General features: G+C 34.6%; 1 protein-coding gene across 2 annotated transcripts in view; it reads left to right on the top strand.

Moving 5' to 3' along the window:
• LOC123684823 (B-cell lymphoma/leukemia 11A) overlaps positions 1–20,062 on the top strand; it is a 42,549-nt gene that overhangs the window by 11,244 nt on the left and 11,243 nt on the right. The window contains exon 2 of one of the 2 annotated variants that reach the window (XM_045624297.1): positions 17,764–18,279. In XM_045624297.1, the coding sequence (XP_045480253.1) occupies positions 17,764–18,279 (516 nt within the window). Of the gene's footprint in view, positions 1–17,760; positions 18,280–20,062 lie in introns of both variants that reach the window. The other variant, XM_045624296.1, reaches the window with a different exon arrangement.

The raw sequence follows: 20,062 nt of genomic DNA, 5'->3' as shown, positions 1-20,062 counted from the left end.
ATAAGCAAATTGAGGCTTTATGCCTTTATCGGAACAAAAGCCCGTATGTTTTGAACTGACAGATAATTATGTGTGTATTGACCATCAACCGTGGTCATGTTGGTCAGATAAGGCTGCTCGGCAAATGCAGACACTGACCTATTTAGATAGTTCATTTGTATGATAGGGAATTGACATTGCTCAGGTGCTAAAATTGATGTTTCAACATCAGAATAATGTGGGAGAAGGTTCAGCTTTTTCGCAGTCTAGATTCGTCTAGAATATTTTGTTGGTACGTTTTTCCAGAAAGGTTTTGAATGCTTCATTTTTCAAGTTCGCTCACGGTATGTTTGTAGAAATTAGAGCTTTATTCAATTTTTCGTTGAATGGTTAACGACTGTGACCAGGTTTTTAATATAGCTATTTCTAACTCCTTCTGCTTATTTCTAAGCTTCGGTTCTTATTTTTTGGTGCTTACTGGTTTGTAAATGTTGCGTTAGTTGGAACTTTTTTGTTGGTGTTTGATTGTAAAAAATTCAACTCAGAAATGTTTCGTCACATTCCGCTTAATCAACGTATAGAGCATCGAAACATGATTTATTCAAAAATGGAGCGCAAAGCTTCTTTATTAGTAAGATACTTCTGAATATTCTTTTCGAGCTTACGGAAATGAACGAGACGTCATTGATCAGTTACATAAAAATTATTGAGCACCTAAAGTAACGACGTTTTTTAGGAATCTTAATTGAAAAAAAAATGAGATCCTGCTAGATGCTTTTCTGGAATTGTTTATCCAAAACACCTCTCTTTTCGTTGGGCATACCTAGTCAACTACTTGATTGAAAATTCTTTTAGGTGTGTCCTTGTCAACCATTTTTAACGAGATGTTTCATTGTTACGATTCGACTGTACTGTTAATTCCCATACATTAACCCCTCATTTTTGGCTAGTGAACAACTCGATTGGTCCAAGTAATTCACAGCTGAATGGTTATTGTACAGAAGTCCAATGGTGTGTAATTTCCCACTGACTTGATTCATTGTAATTTCGACGCCATATTTGTGCCCCAAGAAAATATGGAAATGTCGGATATGCTCAACGAAATTCAACTGCTTCCGAAATTCAAAACCATTGATTTTGGATTTTTTAATTTGAAGTAGGACCATAAATATTGCGAGAATTATCTCAAATACGTGGAAAATAAGAAAAACTGTAGGTAGGTATATGAAACATGGGAATATAATAAAAACCGATTGCTGTAATCTTTTCAATACCCAAAGCTTCAGATTAATTCTACAGAATTAGGCCAAAAAAGTGCTATTTATCAATATTTGCACTTTTTATCTTATCGCAATATCGATGCAAGGTTTATCGGTACATTACATGGGTTTTTTACTCTGAATTCGTTCATATTTTGAATTATTATTTGTTATGTGAATTGTTTGGTGTTTGTATAAAAAGATAATTTTTTGGGGCAATAGAATTTCGCCGAATTATTTGCTTATTGAAGCAATATACCTTTCAAGTTTTTATGAATAATTCTCAAATTGATTTTTTGATACAACACAAAATTTGAACTATTACCATAATAGTACTATAAAACATAAAATACTGTAGTGTGAGATATGGCTCAATTAAAGTTGTTTATTTCTTAAAACTCATCCACGACCACATAGATGAACCTAATATTCAATTCACAAAACCACAACAGAGCTATTACACGAAATTACGTAAGTTCACATCAATGTAAACTGGACACATGGCAAGGTTCTTTTTTTATCGAATTAACCATAATTACCCAAGTCAATCGACAATCAATTAAAATGACCACTGCTGAAAAAATTCAAGGAGCAATCACTAGCAATATGATCAGTTTTCATTGTGGAATTTGAGAAAATTCCAACAAGCTTGTTGAATCTCAAGGTGAACGAATAAGGTCAATACATCGGCTTCTCAGGAAAACTCATCTTGATTCAATGATAATTATTTTTATTTGAATTTGCATTGATCAGTAGAGATAGATCATTTATTTTATGTGAAGTCTTCAGAAGAGATCTGATTCGGAATCTTCTGTGGAGGAAGTAAAAACTCAACAAAGCTATGACTTTATATTTTGATTTAAACTTTTGGTATGAATCGAGATGATCTTTTCTTGTTATATGAGGTGTAGAAGGACCTCAAGAATTATATTTTTGATGGTGCGTAAATGAGTGAATTTAAAAAAAAAATTCGAGTCGTATAATAGCTGGACACAGATTTACTTGGAAGGAGTTACGCTTGTATTAAAGTGTCCAACCGAGCGAAGCAGCTCGGAAGAACGATTTCTTACAGATTTGACCTGACCCTTCGAACCGAGGTTACAGGAGATTTGCTCCAAATCGAGGCAAGAACATATCCGTTGCAATCATGCCTCGAAAACGTTGCATGAATGACAATGGTCGATCAATCGAGGTATCCGACTATAATTTCATAGCTACGGTCAATTACCGCGGAAAAAATCTGAGGAAAACTCCACCAGAAGATTTGGAGTTTATGTGGATCTTACCTGAGAATATTTTCCGTATTAGATATATTTACGAGATTAGGACAGAAAACTGATCAAATTTCTTTATCTTCGATGTGGCATCGAGCGCTAATAATCTCAATTAGCGATCAATTTGTCTATAAATTAATTATTATTGTAGGAAATCAATGAATGGTAATAAATGCATTTCGTGTTGGGTTAAATTATTTATGAGATTTTTTTTTCTAAACATAGGTATTTTACAGCATACCAGTGCACTCGAAAAACTTTTTCGGGCCAGAAATTCGGTTCTTGTTTCTTTGACGTGACATACTTCGAAAATATGAAAAACATGTAGTTATCACATCTTTCATTATAATGAACTCCTATAATTGAGTTTGCAGTTTTGAACTTTTTTTTTTTATTTTCAGTTGAAATATCCAACTCGTATTGTTTGCTACTTCTAAAAGTTTAAGTGATATTATAATTTCACATTCTTGCGAGTGTGGAACAGATTTTGGAAAACAAATGTAATCCCAAACAAACTCAAGCGCGCCAAACGACGTGAAACAACCGATGACACTAGGAGAATAGAAGTTGCCAAACCTTGGATTTTTGCAAGTAGATACAGAAAATAATAAATATTCTGCTTATTATAAATTCGACAATTAGGAAATATATCAGATTCCAAATATTAGAGTTTTCATATTTAATCGGGAATCATTCAAATGAATACATTCCATTCAATATTAAATACATTCATAATGATTTAGTAAAATTCCTGATTGGTAAATATATCACAATCCGACAACGTAATCTAACTATGTTGGGGACACGAAAAATTGCGTATACTTCCTTTATTGATGTTTATTCCTCTATGGAAATAATCAATTTTGACGTCTTTACTGTCAGATATTATTGTTAATGATGAATTCTATGGTTTCTGGTATTCTCAGAATTGCCGGAGAATAAATCTTATTTTGCCACATCAACTATTCGCATCTAAGCAGAATAATATCGAGTTATTGTGAGCCTTTCGTGTTTTTTAAATAATTATTCGATAAGAAAGTTACAGAGGGAAATTTTGTGACCATTGCATATTCAAACGGAAATCACTAGGTACACATCGCAGGTCAGCATCATGACCTGCCATGGACGATAATAGGTAGCTTGTCACTCCCTCAAGCCTCAAACTCGTAAATAAAACCCGAACATAAAGACAAAGTCCACCAAACTACAAATTTCTATCCGGAACAACCGGAGGCCTTTCGATATGAAGAAGAAGATATCGTCCGTGATCGTCGAACATAATATTCTATGACCTGTGTAGGTCGTGCCCTTTCTCCTCACTGCCGGAATTATGGCTCGCCTGATAAAATACTCGCAATCTCACTGGAAATGTCAAGAGGTCTTCTTCTGACCAGAGAAGCGCCGTGACTTGATATTTACTGCTTGGTCAGTTCGATTTGCCGGTTGAGCGTGAAACCGAAGGTGGCTTAGAAAAACCGCAACCTATTCCGTCGGACTTGATGGTTTCACGGATGGTTTTTTGAGAAATGACCGTGGGTACTATTTTCGGATGAACTTGACCGCTGGAGAGAATATATAGGCCAATGATTTTGACGCGGTTGGGTGGCTGTGTGATTTTACCACTTCTTCTGATCACTTTTGAGTTATTGTTGACAATTTTAACATTTCATTCAGTAAGTCTTGTGTCTGAACAGTAAAAGCATACATTTTTTTCAAAAATTAGTCTCGTCAACATAGTTTCATTTTTACCACTTTCTTCACACACACTCCACTCAATATGTTCCTGCACCATAGAGTAATAAATATGAATAGATGAAGTATACGCAGTTTTCACATGTCCCCAACATGGTTAGATGACGTTGTAGGATTGTGATATATTTTCAAATTTTACTATATCATTATGAATATTATATTATGTATATTATATCGAATGGAATATATTTATTTGAGTGATTTCGGGTTGAATATGCAAATTTGAACATTTGGAATCTGAAATTTTCCCTCGCATTTTCCCTAATTGTCGAATTTATAATGAGCGGAATATTTATTATTTTCTGTATTTACCTGTTGAAATCCAAGGTTTGCCAATCTTTGCTCGCCTAGTGTCATTGGGTGTTTCATGTCGTTTGGCGCGCTTGAAGTTTGTTTTTCTGAATTTCTGATATATTTTAGTTTTTATTTCAATAAATTTTGATTTAATATGAAACGTTGATTCACTATGGGACATAAAAAGTGCGTTCTTTGTGGAGAAACTCGCGAATTGAGTGAAATATCGTATCACTGATATGTTTTTATTTGCGCTTATTATTATTATTATTTTCTTGAAGCACCTTTTAACCGTTTTTATCGTCGGATGAGAGTATGTACACTTATAAAGCCATTGCTTTGCTTGCACATATTTTTTCCCAATAAGAAATTGTTTTATCAATACGCGAAACAAAAAATGTAGCTTCACTCAACTTTTAAAATTTGGATCAACTATACCTATATATTTTTAGAAATTTTGAAGGCTGGTACTAGCGAAAAAATAATTAAATGGCACTGACAGTTACCACTGCCAGTGCTCTTGTTATAATACTATAGAAATCTCGAAGATAAACATAGAAACTTTGCTCATTTGATTTTTTGAAGGAATTTTTGTGATACGTAACCAATTAAATCACACATTAACATAAATGAGGAAAGGTCTTATTATCTTTTTGTGTGTCTACTAGAATGGTCAAACATTCATTCAAAATACAAAAAGATCATAGTCACTCCTGATAAAACGATCTACTATTCGTTGAACGATTCTGAAGGTTTTATTGGAAATAATACATTAAAAATACAGCATCGAAGACATTGGAAAGAAAAGATAAAAAATCAACAGTAGCAGAATCCAATAAATCAAATTATAACTACTAACGAGTAGCAAAAAGCATCGATAAAAAGAGAAAGATCGACTTTCAACACCTAAAATACATAATTGGCAATTAACGCGAAAATATCTCCTAGACCGTCTTAAAACAAACCCATCAGCAATTTCAACACTTAATTCCTTAACCAAACACCATCAACAAACCATGGGAGTTTGATGTCCTTATATAACAATTATTACAGAAACCATGAATTACCAACAACCGATGGGAGATATGACCGTGCAACACAAAAAGCATTCTTAATAACGTCATATCTGATCATTTTCTGCCAGATGATTCATCAGTGCGTCCACAGCGCAGTGAATGTGATATGTTTTGCCGTAGAATAGCCACACGGAGCAGATGTGGGAGTAGTGTGGGAATCCGTCTAACCCTTTCGAACACAAAGCAAGATGTTTGTCGTCATTGTCGTTCTTGTCATGACGTCCATATGAAAAATGACGAACGGAGTGACCCTAAGAAACCGTACTGATCTGACGCTTTGATGGTTCTGTTCGGTGGCCGGTTTTTTTCCTGAATTTCTCACATGTTCATATAGAAGCTTTGTAGGGACTAAAGTTCGTCTATTTCAATGTTTTTCTAGATATGCCAATTTTTTTTGGGACGCCCTGTAGCCTCGAAATATTGACAACACTTATTAATTGTCATTATCATTAATGCATTTCAATTCGGAACTCTAGAATTATCAGGATCTTTTCAGTCAAATATAATTAATTTAGTATTATATCCAAGATGACTTTTCTCTAGTTGAAAGGGTCAAGAAGTTTAGCGCTCTTCAAATTTGTTATTCTTCTAATTTCCTCTCGAATGAATCTGCAAAATTGCAGTTCAAGAAAGCAAGAATTACGTAATAATTAATATCATTTATCCCTTCTTTGGAACAATTTTCATGAATTTTGGCATATTTTCAACCGTTCCTGCAAATAATAGAAAATATTCTAAACAAATCAGTCCGTTCTCCCAAAAATATGTTATAGAGAGGGTTATCAGATATGATGAAAAACTAGATTCTTTTTTTTCGTGTCAAAGCTACATAGCTGAATATTTATTTAACTTACTTCATTGATGATCTTCATATTCCAGAATTTGAGTTACCTACGTAGAAAAATGAGAGATTCCTTGCATAATTTTAACAAAAATGTCCTATAAATATAGGCCCCAAAACACTATATTTTCGAGATACAGGGTGTTTCTTGTAATCCTACTATTTTGTGGTGATTATACCAGTTCATCTTATCTCATTAATCTTCACTACTGATTGGGTAAATAAGCACCAAAACTTATAATTAATTTATTCATCAGAACCTACTTACTGGATCTTTATAATAATTTGGATTACTTGAAGATTGTTTGCAATTTTTTCTTGAAATTAGTGGCAAATACACAGAACTGCAAGAAACTAAAAAATGTACCACAAGACCAAATTTTTTTTCACACATAACTACCAGTGGTCCACTAAAAAAAAATTGCGGAAGAAAGAAGCAGGCCCTGTTCCAGAAAAATTATCACCCTGTGGATTTACGTTCAAAATAAGCATATCCCATGACGAAAATCTCAAATTGGAGTAACTATGCCAAATTTCAGTGGAATATTTTGTGAAGAAAAGTTGCTATGAGAAAAAAACTTGAAAAAATCTAACACTAACACCCTGTATATCTAAAACAAAGCGTTTGTGGGCCAATATTTATAGGACTTTTTTTTAATGAACGGTGAAATCCGTCATTTTTGTTTCTACTTCCACTTCAGGAACATACAGAATACATACAAAATTTCAGTGAAGCTCACTATAGATTCTGAAATATAGAAATTCTGCAAATTTTTTCATCTCCCAATAATGACAAAATTTTGCATGAATTTTCAGTTCGATCGGATGGGTATTTTTCAATTAATTGAGAAAACAACATTACATATGGCTAGTACTCCGAAACCATCGAACGGATTTTACTCATTGACGAGATATTCAAACGCTAAAAATTTAAAGACTGAAATACACCTCTATAAATAAACAATCGTCAACTATCATATCAGTCAAAAAAAAAAAAAACAGAGAGATATTTTGAGCTAGACATCAACATCTCTCTCACCTTCAATTCATTTCTCGACACAACAAAAACCCCACACACGTTAATCAACAAAGATGCTCGTTGTTTTCTTCACCGTCTTACAACAATTAGATTAGAGATTCAGCGATAAGATGACCCCTAACGGTGGCCCAAAGAGCATGTGAAGATGTGTGGAAAGTGTTCAAACTCTCCCACGCTCTAGATGCTCCACCGGCCCGGTGAAAAGAAGAATAGAATGGGAGTTCAACACTTGTCCGACTGTCGGACAATGGTCAGACCACAACCTGCCTTCTAGATACGGTTTGTGCGATATTATCCTTCGTATCTGAAAAGGGGGACATTCAGGTTAATGTTTGCCGTTTAAATTTTGAATGGATTGGGGTTAAAAACTGATTGACAGAATCGGGGGTGACCTGTTTACGATGATTTAGGAATTTCTGACTCTGAGAAAGGCGATTTGGTGTTCTGAATTAGTTTGCTCTTCGATATTTGATGATTTTATCTCATATAATCAGTTTGACACAAGAAAAATTATGATTCGGTAGAAAAAATAGTACTCTAATCGTATATTATAGCACGAGTGAGTAATTATAGCTGTTATTCCCGAAGAATAATAGCATTTCGAGGTAGTAATTGTCGTTATAGCCACTTGTATACTTTAGTTTGTCTAAACTGAATATAAATTCAATGAAAAAGTTTATTAATGAATTAAGTCATCATTTTTCAACCGATGAACCGAAATAGAAGTTTTGTGAATGTATTTAGGAACAATTCCCCATTTATTACTGAAATGTTCATTATTACTCGCTTCATTATTCGATGTACTTTGTATCCATAATGTATTATTTTATTCATTCAGATTATCCGAATCGGTTAATGACTTTATACATCAAATGGTAGAATTTCTTCTATTCATTAAATTTTTCATAGAAAATACGAATAGGAGTATACGCTAAACAATGAAATTATATTATATTTATGAAAAAATACATTGTACCACACTGAAATCAAGTTGATGATTGCCATTATTCAATACAATAAATAAAATTTTGTTCAGGGTACGACTATTATATTAATTTGAGTTTTCAATATACTATTTTATTTTGCAAGAACTTTAACATTAGTTATAATATCATCAATAAATCGCCGTGAAATGTAATATCTCGTCAATTTTTGGCACTCAGGTCAGAGAAATAGACCAGCAAAACATTTTTAAAAAGAGAGTTCAAAAAGTGTTTCAATGATGCTATTCATAAAGATGCTGTAGATTGTTGTAGAATTTCTGGGTTTTTACATGTAAAATACTTTTCATTTTCATCCATCTCAATGTTAATGTTAATGGGTTTGTCGATACTATTGAGTTATTTCATTTTGTTTTCATGGTATTATTTATTACTCTGAGAAAATTTTTGATTATCAGTCCTCAAAGGAATATTATTCGATATTGAAATATTATATTCATACCAAATATTATTATTTCAGAAATTATGCACCACATACTTTTGAAATTTAATGTTAACTATTGGGCATCGAAAATATGAATTTAATGGAATTTCAGCCTTATCAGAATGGAAAATAACTTCCAAGTAATTAATAAACAACTTCTATTGAAAATTAAATGTCTCTTGTACCATCAGAATTGATGATTTCAATCAGACATCAGATTGACATCCAAACATTGTAATGAAGAGTATACATATTCTTCATCATAATCGTGAAATGTATTGAATTATCACTGGATGAGCACGGATAAACTTGTGACCCAGACTCCAGAATCAGTTACTTTCAGGAAATTTTCTCATTGCAATCTCAGCTGCAGATTCCAACCCCCTAAAAAACTTCCAACAATCAGTTCCACAAATCAAAGAATCCCGTTGTATCTGAATCGAACCCTGCGTCATTCCTCACTAATGACCCTAGCCGATCCAAACATCTAACGGTTTTTTTCGCTAGTGTCGCATCCCACCATAAAAAATACAGATATCAGGTAGTTACGGAAACAGGAACAACCCCCTCTCCTAGCCTATCATTGCCAATTCCCCAAATTAGCATCGAATATACACGAAATTCTGGTGGAAATAGTTTGGCAAGGACCCTTCGATAAATTTTTCGACTATTTCGTCCTTTACCCCCACTATCTGAATTAATAAGAGCCGTCCTTGATTTTATTACCTGGTGGTTGAGAGACGTGGGGTCTGCATTCAGTTGATCCACAGCTTCCCTAAGGGATGAAGCTGATTTTTAGAGAGCACAATTCTGCGATCAGTTTATAAGTTTGTGTTTTGTGTGGTGGTCAGCATGAATTTGGATTTGTTGTTGAAGATGGAGTTGTTTTTCAAGTATCTTAAGGGTGAGGTTTCTATTGCATTTTTGTTCGATTATATTCTTTTCTATTCTTCGTATTGTTCTACTCGTTTTGTGCTTTTAGCCGTTTGTGTTTGTGAATTGTATTTTACAAATATTTGTAGATTACTTTACACACTTGTTTATAAATATAGAACTGTTTATCCGTTACTATTTGGTAATTGTTACTTGTTTTAAATCAGCTTATACAAATTCTTTTTAACATAGAAGTAGATTTCTACTATTTAATTCTCTTTGGATGTTTTTTTTCGGTTGTTATGGAATTATTTATATGAATCATATAGTTTAATTTAGAGTTCAGTATATTTATCTTATTTTCATTTACGACTTCTTACATAGACATTTGGATGAAGTTAATTTATTTAGGTGTCTAATTGTTTCAAATTACCTGTTTTTGAATATCATGAATTTACAGTTTAGAGCGCTGAGCAAAATAATATTTCTGCATTATGTTCTGAGCTAGTTCACTGTTGGCTCTTCGAATTTTGTAAAATATTTCGTATTTGAGTAGTTTAAAAATAGTTTTTGCTTTGATTCATTGAAATCTTAATTGGAAATTGAGTTTTCTTTGAGTTGTAATGGTCTAGATGGTACACAATTTATTCTTTTCTATTTAGATCTTCTTTATTTCTGAACTTCAATCATAAACTTTAAAGGCTTAAAGCAAGGGGTAAACTTGAAGAAAGTCATCAAATATACGAGCTGCGATAGATTTTATATCATTTACGCGTGTATTTGTTTTCGACGGAATAAGGAAGCATTCTCTCATCAAATCCATATCGTATCTATTTATATAATCGTCGATGTCACTCAACAAACATATTTTTCGCGGAAACTCCATATATTAATCCTATCGCGCTATCTTGGCGCCCAACAGATAGACATCTAGGAAATTTTGACGGCACTAAATTTTTACGTTCATTAATTCCGTTAAGATCTAGAGGGCTGCAGGGCTATAAAAGGCAGCCCTCTTGATTGGAAATGCCGGTTCGAATGTCCTGATTAAGTTCCCGAAAAGCTAGGCTATATTGTCCCATAATGTCCAGAAAGGATACAAGTTGGCTTGGAGTGGCTACACTCGGCAGTATTTTATTGGTCCTTTCGGTGACAAATGAAGACCAGGTCATGACATTAACTATCAAACGTTTTGTTTTATGTTTGTTCTTTTCGGGCTCTAGTCTTCTCCGCTAAGGGTGGTTGGGATGGGGTTGAACAGATAAAATTCGAGATTTTGTTTCTGCTATGGATATATTGGATGTGCTGGGGTGAGAATTTCACTTTTGGTAGCTTTCGATAATGAGAGCACAGAAAGGATTCTGTTTTTTTTTTGTGGGTCGATGTGAAGTATGATCCATTGTTTTCACTATTAATCTTTTTAATTATATATCGAATTGTTATCAAATAATGATTGTTTTTGGTTATTCAATAGAGTAGGTTTATCTATGGAAATTTAATTGGTACATATTAAGAAAATTCTTCAAAGCTCACAGCTCACAAAAGTGGCACTTATGATACGCTTTTCTGAATAACTTACGGTTTCTTAGCCATCGGTTTATTGGTTACTAGATCAAAGGCATCAATAAATCACATCATCTAAATTACTAACCAATGTTTCTATAAGAATACATTCAATTTCACAAAAATTAATAACTGAAAATAAAAATATTAAGATATATTTATGAACAAAATCATTAAGATACATCAAATAAAAACGTATAGTACAATTATTCATGGTATTAACTCGAGTATTAGCATTTATATTTACTGAAGCTGATGTAACATACATAAATAGCATTATTATGGATATAAACGCCACTTATGACTTTTCAGTAATTAAGTGAAATATTCTTGGTGAAGTATTATAAATTATAATGAACATTCTTTTATTTTGTACACTTGATCGGGTTCTAACTATCATTAAGTTCAATATTAATTATTTTTTGGCATTGATTGACTGTATTCATAATAGAACAGTATTTCATTATTGATTTACAAAGTACAATCGATAAAATAATGAACCGAACATTGTAATAATGAACATTTATTTAACTGGTCCAATGGAAGTTGTTCATAAAAAATTTCATCAATGTTTTAAACGACTTTTCCTTGCATTAATGTTTCTGTCGAGGTTTCTGTTCATCGATTGAAGACGTTTTCATTGAATTTATGTCCACTTCTGGTTCAGTGTATGATGCTCAAAATTATCCAGTCCTTCTTTTCTGGCACATGCCCGAAACCAACGACCAATTTTTTTTTTCATTTTTGTTAATCAGCAGTTCCACCACCCTCGAGTTGACAAGCATCCAGTAGAACAAAAAAAGGCCCTTTGAGATGTATCAGACAATGGCAACGCAGTGTTGTCCGTTGTTTGGTCCATTGTTGATGTGCGTGTACACCTGGTCATTCATTTAATGAAATGGCGGGCAAGGGTTACTCGATTTAACTCCTAAGAAGTCCCCGGGCACGTCTGGTAACCAATGAGGTGGAAGCAAAACGATGAAATTTTAATAAGATGTTGACCGGTGGTATTGAACGATGGTGGAATTATTTCTTTGCTGTTTATTATTGGGAAAGTTTTTCTATCCAACGAATATTTCATTTGAACAACGAACACTCAACATCAATTTCAGAATGAATGAAGATATCGATGGACAGTGATTCTTATTATCAATTAATAGGGGTATAATTTCGTGAGAGAAATTTCATTATATTGATGAAAACGTACATTGTATATCAATCAAATCAAGTTGATGATTGGCACTCTTTAATACAATGAACAATTTCTTTTTATGTCAGCTGTTTACCTCTAAACTTTTTAGTATTTCATTCTGTTTTCACCAGAAAATTCGGTTACAAATATGAATTGTGTAAACCCTTTCCGAAAAGTTGTTCATACAGTAAAAACGATAGATTTTTCTCCTCGAGTCATAAGTGCCATTTGTGGGAGCTTCAGACGTAAGCTAGAAAACTTCCTGCAAACTATCGCCTCCTCCGCTTCGTGTTTTGGGCAATCCAGGGGACACAGGGCAAAAACAGCCTGAAGAAATATCCATCCGCCGCCTTCTGCGTCAGCCTTAATAAGATTTATCTTTTTGTAGCCCCGAGATGGTCAATAATCACATTGTTAACCTCTGGGACTTACGTCTTGTCACCTCCCAAATATATAATTCAATGATGCCACTGTTTCTGGATTGACTAACCCGACATAATTTCCGAATTGAGTTAGCGACAGGGCATCAGTCACCGAATCGGCTGCTATTCCCCCTTTATTTTGGACAGTATGTGGATTTCCAGCAGGGACATTTGCGGGTTATATTGGCACCCTGTTTATCACATGTTCCGTTATGATTTTCCCCCATAGATCAGTCACGCCCTCATTGTGAGTGGTGAGCCGTTGTTGACTTACTGTTGGGACAGGAAGAAATGTAGAAAACTCATTGAAATTGGGATCGGTGGACCCCTTTAAGTTGGGAAGCCAATGAAAACTAATGTAACGATGGGTGATAGTGCAGAGAGTGGTCAGGAAATATCGTTATTGCATTTTTGTTGCTGTTGACGTTAGTTACTCGTGATATCAAGTGAATTTTTACGAATTTCTTGAAGTTGAAATTTCTTGAGTTGACATGTGAAATTCTTATCTATGATAAAAATAACAAAAGCTGAAGAAATGAAACAATATGAACAACCTAAACCAAACTCCGAATCAACCAGGTGACAAAAAAAAATTTGACAATAATTCGAATGAATTGTTTTTAATATCTGGTTGTAAAAGTCTCCAAGATAGTTTAAATCTTTCATCAAGAGAAAGAATTGATCCTGTACACTCAAATAAGTTTGTTCATTGTATAAAAGGATGACAATCGTCGTGATTTCATTGAAACAATATAAGTTTTCATCAATATTAATGAAATTTCATTTTTTAACGTATGGCCCTATTCATTGATATTATGAATCATTGTTCATCAATATATGTATTCGTTGTTTCGATGAAATGTTCATTAGATAGAAGAACTTTTCTCATTTTAGATGTATAAATTAGTCATACATTAACCTCTTCGAACAATTTCAATGAACAGTAATACATTATTGATACAAAATACAAACGATCGAATAATGAACCGAACATTGTGATAATGAACATTTTTTGTTTCTTGTTCATCAATTTAATGAACGCCTTTTCATTGTTCTACTGTTTATGATCATCGGTAGAAGAGTGATTATTGAATTCACCAATACTTGTTCAGTGAATTTGTGTACACTTTTGGTGTGAATTCAACACACGTAACCAAAACATCTAATTTATCCGTGAGATCATCTAAAACATTCCTTGGAACATAAACAAATATCTATTATACTAGCCACAAAAAAATTAATACAAATTATAGCCTCCATATCTCATTTATAAAATAATTTATTCAAAACCACACTTGACCCCTCATAAAAATCACACACCGTAGAAATCCTCGGAACAAAATCTTTTTCCCACATATAAATGCATGAAACAATCTTTGCACTTTACAACTTCCTCCTCCTCCAGATAATAGATGCACATATAAATACTAGGAAATCGTGGATCCATTTCCCCTATCGCTTCCAATATTGTTCCGTTGATATAAATGAGGTCCTGGTTTCAATTCACCACAGCCTCAGGGGTTCAGGAAAAATAACTCATACGGAGATTGGCTATTTTCTCTCCTCTCACCCGATTCGTATATATATTGTAATCTTTACATCTTATTCACTGGACTAACAGGGCTATATATCAGAATCCCAGAAATACGTATCAAATTTATTACTTAATCTTATAACCGTTCGGCAATTTCGAACCACCCCCATTTACGTTTCAGTGGTCAAAACAGTTTTTTAGAGGTTATGTGAGGTTAGGTCTATATACCATAGAATACCAACAAACCTTAATAGGGATTTCTCAAACCAAGTAGTTTGGCATTTTAACCAATTACTTGACTTGAAAATCAAGCTCGTGAAAATTACATACTTGAGTTTGACTTGACTTGATATCAAGCGTCGCACGGCTTATATTTCTGCAATCCCGTGCGCGTTTAGATTAAATAAGAAAACTTCTCGAGCGCCGAGAGACTGAAGCATTCGCCAGTGTGACTTAAAATCTGTTGGTAGATTTTGGTGGTATCAGATATATCTTTCCAAACTTGGCCAAAATGACCAAGGATGACGGTAGCATCTTCAGATCATGTTGAAAGACAATTTTCCAGAGCTTTTTTTCAGTTACAAAAATCCGCAATAGGTTAGGCGAAAAAGATGCCACATGTGTCTTAAATCCTGGATGGAAAATTATGAAATCAAACAAAGCCTGGAGGTTTCTGAATATTAAGAAACTTTATTATTTATCTTGTGTTGATCTTGTGATTTAATTCATGTTTCTATTTCAATATAGTTGCTATTTCCGATTCTTTTTCACAATAAGTTCAATAAATAAAAGTGTATTTTGAAAGATTCCTTCTCATTTCATCATTTATTTATTGATGTGACACTACACAATAAAACTGCTGAAAATCATGTAGCTTGATATGATTCAAGTACTTGATAAATAAATACTTAACTTGACGTGAATCCCTAAACCTAAACGAAATCGCACCAAAAGAACATTGAATAACGATAATTCCAAACGGAACCAACCCTTAAACATCACCCCTTGACCACCAATTCCCAGATAGACCCCGTACATACCTGTGAACCGTGAGAAGTAAATACGTTTCCGATGTATGTAAGGGGTGGAAAACCCTTGACCACTGGTCTACCCTCCGGCCAATGAAAAGACTGGAAGCGCTTTGTAAAAATCGATTTTGCTCCCTCCGTTTCTTCATTGGTCAGTTAGGGTGCGGTCAGTAAGGGTGAAATGACCAGACAGTAGGGGTTGGTGGAGACGTGAGTGAAAGCGTTTTGTGGACAAAGAAAAGAAGTTCAATTGGGTACTTGTTACTTCTTGGGTTTACCTAAGGGATGATTTGGGTTGTGACAGACAGGTATATTTTGTTTGGCACTTGAGAGGAATGTTTCCGGTAATTCTATTTATACTTGTATGTTGTATTTAGTTCGTGAATAGTGTTATATTCTTTTCAAGTGAACGAGGATTTTAACACAAAAATCAAGTTATGATTTCAGAGTTATTGAATTACAAACAAAAAATATAAGTTTCTTTCTCTCTTGGATATTTGTATTCACTGAATACTCAGTATTCTCAAAGTTATTGAAAACAAATTAATTCGAAAACTACATGTGAAAACTCGAGCAAAATCATTGTAGATTCAGAGATTTAGAGTCAGAGGATTGCCTTTTCATGTTTTCATTCTTTTATCGCGTCAAATGTTATAGTAACTGTTTATTCCTGAATGTGATCAAATCGTTGTGGAAGCGTTCATAAGACGCTTATGAATACTCTGTATGTCCACTGTGAACTCGAAAACAATTTCTGAATATCCACAGTTTACATTTAGTGTAGAACTCAAAAAACGAAAAAATATTTCTATTCGCCTTTCAGATCTTTTCTGGGAAACTGTTATTTGTTATTCACATGAAATTCAGTTAAACATCGATTGTTATATTACATTAATTTTCGTAGATCTTTAACGCGCTCCTTAAATTTTAAAGGCTAAAAATCAATAAAAGAATTCAACAAAATGTAATTTCTTGAAAAGTTGACCACATACAATGATGAAATTTAGAATATACATTGCCGCAATAATTCTAAATCGATATTTTTCACGGCGGAGTTCTAACTTCTATAATTTCGGGGTTATGTTTTCTTTTTCGATATTAGGACCACGTCACTGGGTCTCTAATCGACCGATATTTATTACATGCTTTATCTCATATGAGTCGTTCTAACGGTAATAATCATCTACTTCAACTTGCCCAATTGATCTAAACCCTACCATCCCCTATCCTCAAACCACCGGAAGCTTTGTCTCCCAAACTCCAAAACAACTCAAACTGAGTAAGAGACGTTCACAAAGAACCTCGGACGCCCTGTAAAGAACGACAATTAAAATTATGGATCGACGGAGCCGATGATTGCTAATCCCTACAGGGGGTTAGTTATGAGGGGGGTAAAGGGTTTGCGCCGGTTGCTTGTCGAGTGTCATTACGACACCCGGTCGCTTCAGGGGGTGGTACAGATTCGCAGCTGTTTGGGTAATCGATAGCCTCACTCCCCCCAACTGGACAAATGATGAGGATGTTTATGGATGAAAAACAATTTTCTATTCAATTTTATTTTTATGAATTGACGACGGTTTCGTTATGGTTTTGTGGGGACGAAAAAATGAATTTGGTGAAAAGGGGAGAATGTTCCTTTCACAAATTAAAAGGAGTTCGTGGAAGTTTGTAGCGTTATGAGTTTGTCCAGTTGGCTGTGTTTTAGATTTTCGAAACTTCATGATCCTATTCAATTTTTTTTTAGAAGACACCTTGTATGTTTGCATACATGGAGCTTTTAACGTAAGACTCAGAAGCTTCTGGGAGTTCGGTAATAAATTTCACCAATTGAGTTGAAGAATTTGATAGTTTTGAGTATGTGTTTTTATTTCACTATTGAAGTTGATTATCACAGTGACGTTTCATTCATTCTTTAAATATTTATTCATTACTTGGGAATAGAACTTGAATGAAATTCTTGTGCAAGGCTGCATAAACCCTTGTGTCATAATTCTACAACTCAGTATTCTTTTAGTTATCGGTAAAACAATATTTCAAATGGTGAAAATTCCAGAACCATCTTTTGGATTTGCCTCATTATTGACATCATTCGGTATATAAAGATCCCAAAAGTACCAGGAAACTCCAAACCTCTAGCTTCTTTCCATCACAAGTTTGCCCAACTTCGTGGCTGTTGTCAAACTTAACCTAACTTTTCCTCTTGTTGCAGTAGACGCAGATGGCAACGACCCACAGAGCCACCAAGACATCCTGACATGCGGTGCCTGCCAAAAGCCCTTCGCCCTCTCAGACATAGTCTGCTTCATCCAACACAAGATAGCCTCGTGCAACAAAGAGAATTTCGGACAATGTTTCACCAACACAGACAGAGAAAGAGACAACGATGACGAAGCCATACCACTGACCACAATAAACACAAGACGGCCTAGTATAAGCGCCCCCATCTCTAGTAAAAAATCTACGGGGAGCAGGGTTCACACACCTCCACCAGCTTCCCCAAGGTTGTTAGCACCAGCTGACCTCTGTGTAGATGGCGCTGCCTCTTCCACTCCCATAAGGAGAGGATCGGCTACTCCTCTAACTACCTCAAGCCCTGAAGAAGGCGATGACATCAAACCTAGTATAAAGAGGGAAAGGTCGGAGTTCTCTTCGTCACCTGAAGATCACAGTCAGAACAAGAAGTCTAGGACGGAGGTGGCGGATGCTGAATCCAACACCACTCACAGCGGTAAGTAACTATATACCAAAATCAAGATGTCTTAGTCTTAAGGTTAAATTGGCTTTGTCTTCTCCTTCACCTAATATTATTTTCTGCTTTTGGAGGTTGATTTGATTGTTAATATCATTCTTAGCAAACATTCACAATTTTTTCCTTCTACCTAAGGATTATTTAAGTTATATCTTCCTTCTTTATTAGCTTCTATTCTTCCTTCGAGGCAAATTATGTCCAAACACATCGTACAGTAACTTGAAGCAGTAACCTTCAGATCATACCAGAGTTGTCTATTTCCTTACTTATAAGGTCATTAGAATTTATTGCGTTGCATCTCATCTTAGTTTCTTCTTTTGAAGTTCATTGTACTTATATAAGTATCATTGATTCACTCTTTTTCTCGTCTGTTCTTCATTCTAAGATGATATTTACTTTGTTTTATAGTCTAAATAAGCGACAAATTCAATTGCAACTTACTTTCGTCTTATAACTTGTTCTTTCCTCCCAAAAGGAAAATGTTTTCAACGATTTTGGGAATTTATACGAACTCTGAAGCAACTTGAACCACCTCATGCACCTGAAATGTATTCAGTTGAATATAATTTGCTTCGGTTAAAAACCAAATCGAACGCTTCAATTCAAATTCATCTCGACAGCATCTTTACATCCAGGAATAAAGAAGAGCACGTAGGGCACGTAGACTCCGATTAAAAAGCATTGTCCAGTTCAACCCTTCCAATGCATCCCCCCACGTGATCTGCGATGAACCCGGTGAAGCGTGCTGAACAATTATTTCGGATTTCTTTATTCATAAGAGGAACTGATGACCATCGAGTGATGCAACTGTGACATGTGACCCTCTAGGGAGCATTCTGCAACAATAGAGGTCCTAATGTCTCTTGTACGATTTTAAAATGAGTTTCGGTCATATGGCGTTACAATATGTATCTGCTCTTTGAAGGTCACTGTAGATTTAAAATAATGTATTGTTCGGTGGTTGGCAGTGACTTCTGTTCAACGTTGAGGAAATTGCAGCATTTCGTCAAAGAAATACTTTAGCCTAATGAGCAGAATCTGTTTGAGTTGATCAAATGTTGTCTGTTCTTAAGATTTTATATATCATTTAAGGAACGATTGAAAACGGTTTGCATTGTCTATTACACATTAAGGGTCCATAACTTTTGGTATATTGGTTTCGTTGTTTCTTTATTCTGGTTTGGTGTAAAATGCAGTTTATCAAGCAATACCTTAACGAAGATCATATTGAGTTAGAACCAAATCACAATTATTCTCACTTTATAACGTGAACCAAACCAAACGTACTTGAAATGTCTATGTCACCTCCATGAATTGTCAAACTATGTCAACCACAAATGACATTTCTACCATTTCTAATATGGCTGCGATGTTTGAAAAAATGTAGAAAACCTACATAAGGCAAACATAATGATTGTAAATTCTCTATTTCAATAAATCACGTGATGAATGCGTAACGAGATACTCGTCAAACGGAAGCTGCAAAGCCGGTTTTTCTTCTACCTCGCAATCATATTAGCATCAAGGCATACTTCTCCAGCCGTATGATTTTTCTTGCTGTTAAAAAACGCCTATAGGCTAGCGCGTGTTCGGTAGTCATCTTTGTTCTGATTAATAGGTCTGGTAGGGTGTACTTAGAGAGGCCCATCAGGTAAGCTAAATACTTACACGGTTTGAGCACGCGCTCTACCGGTTCCTATCATCTGTTCATCTCTTTGAATCTGGTCGGACGCATCTTTTTTACGGGCTTTTTTTATACAGG

This window comes from Harmonia axyridis, chromosome 7 (genome assembly GCF_914767665.1).
Source record: "Harmonia axyridis chromosome 7, icHarAxyr1.1, whole genome shotgun sequence".
Taxonomy (NCBI): domain Eukaryota; kingdom Metazoa; phylum Arthropoda; class Insecta; order Coleoptera; family Coccinellidae; genus Harmonia; species Harmonia axyridis.
Note: the sequence above shows the minus strand (reverse complement) of the source record. Positions and strands in the feature narration are given on the sequence as shown.